At 32.2% G+C, this 12847-nt stretch overlaps 1 protein-coding gene across 1 annotated transcript; it reads left to right on the top strand.

The window, feature by feature from the left end:
* The first annotated feature begins 9656 nt into the window (after positions 1-9656).
* On the top strand, positions 9657-12817 carry LOC122311919 (glyceraldehyde-3-phosphate dehydrogenase, cytosolic). The gene is made up of 12 exons (XM_043126692.1): positions 9657-9787; positions 9874-9906; positions 10031-10131; positions 10244-10359; positions 10484-10583; positions 10760-10906; positions 11015-11075; positions 11166-11263; positions 11469-11611; positions 11751-11834; positions 12137-12226; positions 12480-12817. The coding sequence occupies exons 1-12, from the start codon at positions 9784-9786 to the stop codon at positions 12526-12528; spliced, it is 1026 nt and encodes a 341-aa protein (XP_042982626.1). The 5' UTR covers positions 9657-9783; the 3' UTR covers positions 12529-12817.
* Positions 12818-12847: the final 30 nt, after the last annotated feature.

Below are 12847 nucleotides of genomic sequence, written 5' to 3'. Positions count from 1 at the left end.
TCTTCAAGAACCTCCGAATTCTTCTTGTTATCATCGCAACTTCTTCATCTTTATCGTCATTTTCCTCATCTTCATCACTTTCACTTTCATGAGGAACAGCTTTAAGTGCTAAGCTCTTCTTTGGCTTTCCTTCTTCTTCTCCTCTTTTCAATGTGTACTCATGGGTGATAAGTGACCCGATGAGTTCATTGACTTCGAGCTTCTTGAGGTCTCTAGCTTCAAGAATCGCTGTAACTTTTGATTCCCAACGTTTTGGTAAAGAGTTGAGAATTTTTCTTACTATCTCCACCTTGGAATAAACTTTGCCAAGAGCTGTCAAGCTGTTTATGATGTTAGTAAAACGAGTGTGCATACTAGAAATAGATTCATCATCATTCATCTTAAACATTTCATATTCATGAGTAAGAATATAAATTTTTGATTCCTTGACTTGCGAAGTTCCTTCATAAGTTACTTCCAAGTTATCCCAAATTTCCTTTGCCGTAGCGCAATTCATTATTCTATTAAACTCATTTCCATTAAGAGCATTATATAATAAATTCATAGCAGTTAAATTTAAAGTATAAAGTCTATCGTCTTCACGATCAAACTCTTCTTCTTCCTTTTTGACCTTTACTCCACCAACCACTTTTGTTGGAATATAAGGTCCATTTACAATACATTTCCATATTTCTCTACCTTGAGCTTGAAGAAATATTCTCATTCTAACTTTCCAGAATGAGTAATTATCTCCACAAAAGAGTGGAGGCCGACTACTAGATTGACCTTCACCAAATGAAGCTGCAATGTTAGCCATAAGATCTTAACTCAAAAGATAGTTAATCTTGTAATAGAGCTCTTAGCTCTGATACCAATTGTTGCCCAGATGACTAACACAAGAGGGGGGGTGAATTGAGTTGTATTAAAAAAAATAACAATTATAAATCAAATATATAATATAAAATATAAACAAAATATGAAATAACAATAAATATAAAGAGTAAGGGTAAGAGAGAAGCAAACTCAGTATGTTAACGAGGTTCAGCCCCACTGCCTACGTCCTCGCCTCAAGCTACCCCTTGAGGATTCCCAAATTCACTATTCAACCTCCTTCAGGTGGAGATAGAAACCTATTACACCTTTGAACAACACCGCTACAAAGGATCCGTGTAGAACACCCTCTACACTTGCAATCACCTTACACGTGGTGATTCAACTATTCCCCGTGTAGAATACTTTCTACACACACAAGGGTTATACACACCCTTTTTCTGATACAAAAGCTGATAGTGGGTAGGTTATCAGAAAACACTCCTCAATGAGTGAAATAAGAACAATACAGCGCAAACTATATCTCTCAAAATGAATAAGGATTAAGGCTCAAAGTTTAGAGAAGAGAGAATGAAAGTTTTGAATGAATGTTGTATGCTCTTGGTGTTGTGAATGTGAAACTCTCAAATGATCTATTTATAGGCATATGAGACTTCATATTCAAATTTAAAAAGATTCACATGTCAAAGACAACATCATTCACTTTTTCAAAAAATTCAAATAAAAGGTTCTTCTTTTTCAATTGTCAAAGACAACATCATTCACTTTTTCAAAGAATTCAAATAAAAGGTTCTTCTTTCTCAATTGTCAAAGACAACATCATTCACTTTTTCAAAAGAATCAAACATAATCTTTTACTTTTGGCATATGACAAAATGAGCACACTTTCATTTTCAAAAAATTCAAACCTAATCTTTTACTTTTTGTATAAGTCTAAAAAAAGCATCAATCACTTTTGAAAATATTCAAATAAAACATGCACATGTGAAAGATGACAATCAATCATCTTTAATATTTTCAAAGTTCAACCCTTTAATCAAGGCATGCACATGCAAAAGATGACAATCAATCATCTTTCAAAATTTTCAAATTTAATTTTCAAAAATATTCATGCACATGTGGAAAATGTATTTTAATGCTTTATGATAAAATATTAATTTTGAGCATTAATCCTAATTTCGAATTTTGAAGAGATTTACAACATTACTCTATAATTTTAATGTGAACTTGTTCCATTCTTGCTCATGCTTGTTTCCTTGATGTGCTTGACTCCATTGTGTAGACAACTTGAGCTTGAGACTTCTTTATTCTTTGAATTCATTTGTTATCATCAAAATCCATGTGTAGATTTATAATCACATGAAACTTGAAACCTTGAGTTCAACAAATAACATTCTGTCAAAATGGGTTCCAGAAGCAAAGAGAAGTAGATCATTAGCTTTGGTGTACAGTGGGATGTACCTTAGATCAATCACTGGCCTGGCCTTTTCAACATTTTTAATCCACCAATTTGGTTGGCCATCAGTCTTCTACTCCTTTGGTTCTCTAGGAGCAATTTAGGTTTCTGTGTGGCTAAGTAAGGTAATGTTTGTTGCGTTTATGGAAATATGTCTATGAGCATTGAAGTTTTGGATTCATTTGCCCGCTCTTAATATACCTATATATGTTCATATGTCACCACTTCTCTTTCTCTAGGATTGTTCCTCCAGGCATATAGTTCTCCTCTTGAGGATCCTGAGTTATTGCCTGAAGAGAAGAAGCTGATCCTTTCCAGCAGCGTTTCCAAGGAACCTGTTAAAACAATACCTTGGGGACTAATTTTGTCAAAACCACATGTATGGGCCCTAATAGGGTCTCACTTCTGTCACAATTGGGAAACATTTATTCTTCTGACATGGATGCCAACCTACTATAACAATGTAAATCTATACTTATCTCTAGACCCCTACAATTAGGGGCTGCTGGAACATTGTTAACTTGAAATATTGCTTCTATCATTTAAAGGTCATTCCCAAATTGGGCAAGATACAGTGAGAATGCTTACATGGGACTTCTTTACTACACCATTGATAGCCTTAATCTTGCCTTTTATTATTTGGAAGCTGGTTTTCTTGTTATACACTTGTAAAACCATGCTTGTTTGTTATGAACTATGATAGTGTTCAGCTTCACCAACTTGAATGCTTGGATCTATAGGCCACTGCTTACTATTTATTCTTTGTAGTAAGTTGTTGAGACTTGGAACAACAGATAGTATTCAAATTCTGCAAAATTGAATAATCTTGTGGGTATTTTGATGTACTTTCAAAACATGTAATCATTATATTTCATTACCTTATGATTATCCAAAGATATTTCGTAAAATTTACTATTTTTAATGCATTAATTATATTTTTTTCTTTTTCTAAAAAATCATATATATTTTTTTTTATTAAAAACCTTGTCTCATCTAACTAAAAATTAATAAAAAAAAAACAATAAAACCCAACAATGCAATAAATTAAAATAGAGAGCAATTTAAATACGAAATAATAATTAATATCAAGAAAGCACTTCAAATTTTATTTTATAACTAAGTAATCACAAAATAATATAACGAAAACAACGTTAAATTTAAAACAATAGAACAAACATTACTAATAAATAAAATAATTATTTAATTAAAATACATAAAAATACGAGATATCACAAGCATGTTAGAAATTATATTATTTACAATACTAAAAACTGATATAGATATAGTGATAAGGATGAAAACTAAGTGTATTCAAAATGTGTATTCAAAAGTCAAGGGGTCTCTCAAGAGCCTGTGGCTCAGATGGCATGAGACCCAGCCTCCATAAGAGAGGTCTTGGGTTCGATCCCCCTCCCCAATCTCCAATATCAAAAAAAAAAAAAAAAAGTCAAGGGGTCTGAAAACTACGGTATGTATCGTATAATTTTAATTTAAAATTGATGAATGATTTAATTTAGAATTTAACACTGTTCAAATTGAAATTAATATATTCAATGCATTTAAAGTGCTAGGACATATGTTAAACTGGATGATAATACTAGAAAGCTAGCTGCTACTATGTTTGGTGAAGTAGTAGAACAGACACTTGGTTGTTCAGTAGTTGAGTTGATGGAACATACTGGACAGGTATCTTTTAAATTTTTATTCAAAAGTTTAGTTTGGTTATAATGAGTTAATTAAAAAAAATGGGTTTTTATTAATGATGTAAATCTATTCAAAATTTATTTTTTAGGAACATCGACTATATGTTAAAAGCGTTGCGGAGAAATTATCAAAAAAAAATTTGAAAGATTTAAGTTTATGTAGATCCAAAGAAACTGAAAGAGAAAAATATAGGCATTTTAATGTCCTCTCTATTGAAACAATACAAGATGAGAAAAATGTTGGATCGTCATCCTAAAATCAAAATTATCTCAAACAGTTTTCATAAAACTATAGGCGATGTTATTTTATTAACCAAAAACCAAAAACATTACATCTTTATTAATAAAAAAAATTAGTTCTTAATAAAAAAATTAAATATAAATTAAGAAAACGTGTATTGCACGTTGCTTTCACCTAGTATATATATATATATATATATATATATATATATATATATTATAACATATGAATGCTTTTACGTTAGAATAAGAAAGTAAAGGTTTAAATATGTACAATGACGGTCATTATTAGCAAATTATAAGTGCTAGATTTTTAAAGATAATTACAAAAAATTATAAATCTATTTGAAATATGATATATAAAAATATATGTAATAGATTTAACCTATTATATCTTTCAACATCGACATATGAACATACTTTTATAATTCTCTTACATGATTTGCCACATCGATCTTTGGTCTTGTAACATGTTTTGGGCTAAAGTGAGTATTGTAAGCTCATCGAACTGAACTTCAAAGCCCGATACAGCGGTCCATGGATTTTTTTGACTGACATGGATTAATCAAAGCCCAATGCTATTGTCGGAAAAACTAAATAAAGTCCTGTGAAAGTATGTTATGCCAACCCGGAACCATTGAACATTTATTTATTTATTTTTTGGTGTTATTTTAATAGGAAAGGTAAATTTTTTTCTTATAATGAAATTTTTATTAGAATTTTGTATGTTTGGAATAAAACTTACACCGTAGATGATAAATTAATTAGATAAAAAAAAAAGTATAGCGTAATCTCATATGGATTATAGAAACATGATGAGTTTGATTTCACATTGTTTGAAAATAAGAAACTCTTATGCTTTATAGTAATTTTATGTTGTTCTAATTATAATTTTAATGAATTATTTTGGAGTACAAGTCCATATTCGACTTGAACTTTTATTGGGTTGTTGCAAATATTAACATTATATCATCATATGTAGAGTGTCAAGATGCTTTTCCATGATGGCGGAACCAACAATTTTTTTTGAGGGGGCCAAATTTTTTAATGTACGATATATTAAAATTCAAAACTCATAAAGATATATATAATTAGATCTCTATAATTTATGATTTACACCTAGAAATAAAATTTTAAAAATACAACATCTTAATATATGTTTTAGATTTTTGATGATAATGTTTTATGAAATAATATTTTTATAATTAAATATTTAGAATTTATTTGTTTCATATAAACTATCAAGTGTTTTTTTAGAATAACATCTTTCATTTTAGTATGTAAACTAGTTTATTAAGTTTTATATAAACTCTAGATATTTTCGTGTCACATTAAGCATATAATATTATAATATAGACATTAAGCTAGTTTATGTCATCTTGCTTAATAAAGTCTAGAGATAAAACCTCTCAACTATTTTTCATATAGATCCCAAACTTTAAATAATTTTTGTTGTATTTTTACTTTAGATTTTATATCAAGAAGTCTAATATTATATAACAAAAACTTTGGGATCCATATTAATAAATTTATTATTTTTCCTAAACTATATTTTGATTTAATTTTGGTGAGACCACGCTCTTGAAAATAAATAATATATTGACATTATACAAAATTCTGAAATTATAAGAAAAAAATTGGAGAGACATTGATAAGTATATTAAAATTTTATAAAATTTTGTAGAGCATATGAAGATTATAAATTTTTCTGGGGAGTCATTTTCTATATTTATAAAATTATGACTAAAAATTAGGACATATTTTGATTTTTCAAAAAATTTTGGGGCCATGATCCCCTCCTTTTTTTTTTTTTTTTAAGTAAGCGGGTAGACTTCATTAAAAAAGTAGAAAAGATGATACATGAGGAGGAGGTGGAATTCCCCAACAAACACCCCAAAACAATAACAACAGTGCAAATGGGTGGGTAAAAAAATAAAGAAAACTGATTTTAGCAACCAATTTTGACATCGGGTTGACTAATTTGTGGCCACTGAAAAACTGCAAACCCGCAAACTTGTAAAGGCGTGAGGCAGCCACATGCCGGTGGGGAGGGTATGGGGTAGGCCAGATCTGAAAGATTTCAACGAGATGAAGCGTCTGGAATGGCATGTGTAGCTGTCGGAGGCGTCGGAGTGCGGCAGCGCGTGAGGACCACGCTCGGAAACAAGCCGTGCGTGAGGACGATGCGTCGAAAATTTTGGCATGGCTCTGCTTCTTCCCAATAGATCTGCTTCTTTCCGGCCTTCTTCAACCAAATGAAATACTAATGATTGATAAATAGATTGAGCCTCAATTTAAACAAAGAATTCACAGAGTATTGTTTTAATACTATTGCCTTCCCTATATACACTGGAGATTTTCAAAAGGATCCTGCTAGAGCCGCATCTCTCCACCAAGAAGATCATTTGGTCTTCTTTGTTTGGTTTTTTTCATACATTAAATATTTAAAAAAATTCACAATATTATTAAAAAAACATTTCTTTAATTATTAAGTTAAAAAAAAATCAATCGATATCACCATCAGACTTTTCTAAGTGGAAAAAGTATTATCCTTTTCAAAATGCATCAAGGATTATCGATATATATAAAGAAAAATATAGTTATAAGTATAATTGTACACTAATCTGTATATTAATATGATATGATTGGTCAAAAAGTAAATTTTATTAAAAACAGCGTTAATTTAAATTTTAAATATAAATAAATCAGTATTAATATATAAATTAATACACGTCTGTATTTATATGTAACAAAATTCTATATAGAATGCATGTCCCATATATGCTGATTAATGCACAGACAAGACAAAATGGTTATGTATATGCGATCTTTAATTTTTATTTCATGTTGACATATTCATCCAAAAACAAAATAGCCAATAGCAATGTCTTCGTTAATTGTTCCTAATTCAAAAACTTATAAATGTCTGCCAGGTAGTATCTCCAGCGCATGCACTCTGCTGATGAATGAGTTGACACGTAATACATAGTGGTTTGGGATTTGAGAATTCTCAATTCAAATTAAAATTTTTATTTTATTATTATATATTTTTTTAAATTTTTATATAAAATATAATAAATAATTTTACTTTTTAAAATAATTATAATATTAAAAAATAATATTTTAAACTGCCATTTCAAATTTAAAATTTTCATTTTTATCTCCAAACTTCTTTTTATAATTAATTTTTACAATTTCTAAATAAACAGGTTTTAAATAAGAGATAATTTTATTAAAAAAAAAACATAATTTTACGTCAATACGCTAAATTTAAGACGTGATTAAATAAAAATTGCAAAAAAAAGTACTTAAAATGTAACCGCGTGGTTCTAGAACATTCAGCTTGGTTGTTGTTGCTGTGATTGCCTTTATATAGATCGTAATAGACTTTGCTTGAGACATGCGTGCTGACCAAGAAGAACGTACATGCGTTTTAGGACTTTGCCGTTTTCATGTTGTAGCGAAGAAAAGAAGAACTGAAATACGAAATCTAAAGAAAAAGTTAACATTGGACGTACGTAGAATGTTGTTCTAGATTAGCTCTGGAGAAACGGATAAAGAAGAACCCAATGTATGCATGCACACATCTTCCTCTTGTTTTGTCGTTTTTGGTAGACCTTTCAATGGAACCAAACAAATTAATAAAGAAACCAATAAAATAAGGACATTTACTTTTATGTTCACCCGAATTTTAGCTTGAGTTGCCACGTAACATTTCAACCTTATCAGCTTGATTTTCATTTTATTTATTTTTAATCGTAATCATTAATTAGCATGATTCAAATGCTTAACCATGATCAATAGTCATTAATGTGCCATACTTGAAGGTTCATGCCTGCCCTTTATATACAGTAGTAGTAGCCAGCATGATTGGATGACAATATTCAACCTTATATGCACATATATATTTTAGGAGTGATGCATGGCTTCATGCTCGTGAGGTCAGTTAGTAATATAATGTATCAGTTCTGAATATTTGTGCTATTTTAGTGCATATTGGGGGGGGCGGCATGCATCTCGGGAAATCTGATGCTGAAACTTGCAGTTGATTGTTTTTATAAAATTAATAATATTGGTTATTGGTGAATAATTTAACGAATAATTTAACGTTTGGGAAATTAATTAGTAATCTGATGTTGGAATTTGCAGTTCATTATTTTTATAATTAATAATATTTTATTTAATTTTAATTTTTTTTTAATTTATCTTATCTTAACTCACAATCTAAATCTCATCTTAATGATAAATGCAACAATTACAATTTTTCTTTTTTATAAAATATAAACTCACAAGCTTATTTGTTATATACATTTTATTTTATTTTATTCTAATATAATTTTTGTTAGAACTTTCTAATTTTCAATACATGTAACTTGTCAAATCATTGTCCACACAGCATTTCTATTTCTCAAGAGAATTATGACAGATAAACTAATTTGGCAATTTTTTAAAACTATAATAAGGTAAACAGTCAACTAAAGACTTGATTTTGAGATATGCCAGTTTTCTCACGACAACGTGATAAAATATTTTCCAAACAAAGAAAAATAAAAGTTTTGCTATATACAAGCACAGTCACGCACTAATCTGTATATCAATATTGATTTATTTATATTTAAAATTTAAATTAACACTGTTTTCAATAAAATCTATTTTTTGACCAACCACATTATATTGGTGCACAGATTAGTGCACAATTATACTTGCAACTATACTTTTTAAAAAAAAAAAAATAGCAAAACCATTCGCTCCTTATGACAACATAATAATCTTTTTCATAAAAAATTCATAAATTCCTACCCATAGATTTCATTTTCGATGGGCTAATATAAGTCAAGCTATTCAAAAAATAAAGTCAAAGTCTTAAAAAAAAGGAGAGAATTGCTACTCTTTCAAAGTCTTTCAGTATTTTTAAATAATATTATGATTTAAAAAAATAATATTTAAAAAAATATATAAAAAAAAAAATACACCGACGCCATTCCATGTGTGGCTGTAGAGACTCTGAAAAAACAATTATCTGGAAAAGATGACCCAACAATACTTTTCAAAGTGATTGATTAATATTGCAAATTATCCTAAGATCAGCACCACCAAATAGTCGACACCTCCTTTTTACCCACCGGTTTTTTTAAGCCGCTGTTCGAATCACACACCTAATCGATCCGAATATTCGGACCCCCGACAAAAGTAGGCAAAAAGGCCAAAACCCTTTTCCACGCGCATACATAGCTCGTGTTATAACAACTTGTTTCCCAAGGAACCCTATCGCGAATCTTCTATTCCCGTTTCTTCAACATCAGCGGCTATTTCCGCATTTTCAAACTTCTTCGATATTTTCTTTATCTGATCGAGCGGCTCAGAACTAGAAGGGTCATTTTCTCTCTCCCCCACTCTCACGTGGATACGTGACCAACCCATCAACCACCGGTTGCCGGTTTCCTTTTTAAATAGCGCACCGATTCCTCTCTCCCTCACTCACTACTCACTCTCTGTTGTCTTTTGAATCTGCTCTCTCTAATCTCCTCTCAAATCTCACCTCTCTTAACAAGTGCGCCATCTCTCCCGATCGTCATGGGTAAAGTGCCTGTTTCTCCTTCGTTGGTTTTGTAATCTGAAATCTTTTCGTTTGCTGATTCTCTCTGTGTGCTTTGATTTTTACAGCCTCCAACAAGAAGATCAAGATTGGAATCAACGGTAAGTTTCCGATCCTCGAAATGTTTGTCTCGAGTGTTTTTTTTTGTCTCTACTACTGTTTTGGGAGGTTCTATTTTCAGGTTCTGATAGGTTTTGTTCGTTTGTGTACTGATTTGATCTTTAGGGTTTGGAAGGATCGGTCGTTTGGTTGCCAGGGTTGTTCTTCAGAGAAATGATGTTGAACTCGTCGCCGTTAACGATCCCTTCATCACCACTGACTACATGGTAAGATAATAAAAACAAAAAGAAACAGAAAAATTTCACAGATCGTATTGTTAGTGATAGAACTTGGATCTGGTTAGGAATTAGCTTCAACTAATGATTGAGTACGTGACAGACTTATATGTTCAAGTACGACACCGTTCACGGCCACTGGAAGCACAACGACATCAAGGTCAAGGACTCCAACACCCTTCTCTTTGGCGAGAAGCCCGTCACTGTTTTCGGCATCAGGTAACGGTTTCCATTTTCTGTATTTCATCGTATGATCGGTGCCGGCTTCCTTCTTTTGTTTGTACTGTGATAAATGGTCGTGAGAAATTATAAAACGCTACCTTTTTTGTGGGAATTTCTTCAGGAACCCGGAAGAGATCCCATGGGGAAAGTCTGGAGCCGAGTATATCGTCGAGTCTACTGGTGTTTTCACAGACAAGGAAAAGGCTGCTGCTCACTTGAAGGTTTGCTCTTTTCGATTTAGTGAAGGTTAATCTTGGGGTTTTATGGATGGAAATCATACTTTTTTATGTGTTACGTGATTTAATTGGATGTTTTTGTCTAGAATGAGAATGAGAAATGGAGTTGATTTGTTGGATTTTTTGTAGTGGCGTTTTTTACTTGATTATTTGGTGATCAGGGTGGTGCTAAGAAGGTCATCATTTCTGCTCCTAGCAAGGATGCGCCCATGTTTGTTGTGGGTGTGAATGAGAAAGAATACAAGCCCGAGCTTGACATTGTTTCTAACGCTAGCTGCACCACCAACTGCCTTGCTCCCCTCGCCAAGGTTTGTCTTAAAATCAAGATTTATGTGGTTTAAGATCATGTATCATGGTTGAAATTGTATTCTGAATTGTTGTTCTTAATTCTGAGGTGGTATGAAATTTGTGTACAGGTTATCAATGACAATTTTGGAATTGTCGAGGGTTTAATGACCACCGTCCACTCCATTACCGGTAAGTTGTTGGTCATGCGACAATCCTTCTGCTCGTCATATTTTTCGATTTTAGTTTGATGGGTGTTGGTTGCTGTGTTTTGTGATTCAGCTACCCAGAAGACTGTTGATGGGCCCTCAAGCAAGGACTGGAGGGGTGGAAGAGCTGCTTCCTTCAACATTATCCCCAGCAGCACTGGAGCTGCTAAGGTAGTTAACCAATTCTTATTGACAATGTTGTTTGCCTGATGATATAAATGTTTGTAGTGACTCATTGCATGCTCGCTGAATATTTTTGCTAATTGCTCTTCAATCCTCGCTGAATGTTTATGGGATTACTCTCCGGTCAGTATTCCATAGTGCTGCTGTATTTAGCGTCTTGAATAATTTTCTGCCTATTTTTGTGGTTATATAGGCCGTTGGGAAAGTTCTTCCGTCACTTAATGGCAAATTGACTGGAATGGCCTTCCGTGTACCCACTGTGGATGTTTCAGTTGTTGACCTCACTGTCAGGCTTCAGAAGAAGGCAACGTATGAGGAGATAAAAAAGGCTATTAAGTAAGTGTTCGAAAATTCATTTTTTATCCCTATATGTTGAAATCCTTTACTATATTACGTGCCAAGACTAGTAGGATGGCTTTTTCTGCCATATCCATTATATATCCATACTAATCTATACTTATCTGACAATGTTCAGGGTTGCATCCGAGGGCAAGCTTAAGGGGATTTTGGGTTACACTGAAGATGATGTGGTGTCTAGTGACTTTGTTGGTGACAGCAGGTAAGAGTAATGTTTCAATATGATTGTGTATGTACCGATAAAAGAAATATGATTGTATATGTCTGTTTGGCTTTTGCCTATGTTTTGCAAGCACCTATATGTGTATGCTAAAATTTAAAATCTAATCATATTAGCTTGTCTTTTCTTTAAGTTGAAGCTATAATCTGAGTAGATGCACGATTGGTGGTTAAATTATAGGAAAATAGGTTTTTTTTTTTTTTTTTTTCCTTCCTTTTTTTTTCTCTTGGTAAAGATCTGATATAAAATTGTTATTTTAAGCATGCTTGACGTACTTTATGCAGGTCTAGCATATTTGATGCCAAGGCCGGAATTGCATTGAATGAAAACTTTGTGAAACTTGTCTCTTGGTATGACAACGAGTGGGGCTACAGGTAATCTTCTGATTTTCCCAAAAGTCTTCCTTCTAATATCGATCAGATTAGGGTTCAAAATCTATGAAATGCCACCTAGACTTCAGAAACCAGATGCCCAAAACTATCAACCATTGGAACATTCAGTAATTTATTCAGCAATTTAGTCATCTGTCCGGAAGGGATATGGTCACAAACATGTTTATTAGATCCCTTGGGTTGATTGCTGCTATATGACCGTTCTAACACCCTTTTTCCTCTTTTGTATTTGCAGCACCCGTGTGGTTGACTTGATTGTCCACATCGCATCCGTACATGCTTGAATCTAACCTGAATATTCAAGGCATCGTCTTGTATGTGCTTGTTGAGTCTAGGGTTTAGATATGGGTGTACTCCATTTGCAGTTTATAATAATAAACCTGCGAGTCTTGGAGCTATTTTTGGCTAAACTTCTGCTCTGGGTAGCTTTTGGTCTCTGTTGGGGATGTTTTTTGTCTTGATGTTCAAGGGATTTCCTTTCGTTTTTACTACAAGATAATGGTAGAGGGCCAATATCAACTGATATAAGCATATGGTTCTCAAATGAGTTGATTGCCATTTTTTCCCCTTTCAGCAGTTTCTAATCTTTGCCAACATTCTTAT

The sequence above is a fragment of the Carya illinoinensis genome, chromosome 5 (genome assembly GCF_018687715.1).
Source record: "Carya illinoinensis cultivar Pawnee chromosome 5, C.illinoinensisPawnee_v1, whole genome shotgun sequence".
NCBI lineage: Eukaryota > Viridiplantae > Streptophyta > Magnoliopsida > Fagales > Juglandaceae > Carya > Carya illinoinensis.
The sequence above is the reverse complement of the archived record's forward strand: the minus strand, read 5'-3'. Positions and strand labels throughout refer to the sequence as shown.

Coding starts and splice junctions, on each gene's coding strand:
- LOC122311919 (XM_043126692.1), top strand. Junction 9,907..10,030: donor GATCAAGATTGGAATCAACG/GTAAGTTTCCGA, acceptor TTTGATCTTTAG/GGTTTGGAAGGATCGGTCGT. Junction 11,264..11,468: donor GCAGCACTGGAGCTGCTAAG/GTAGTTAACCAA, acceptor GTGGTTATATAG/GCCGTTGGGAAAGTTCTTCC.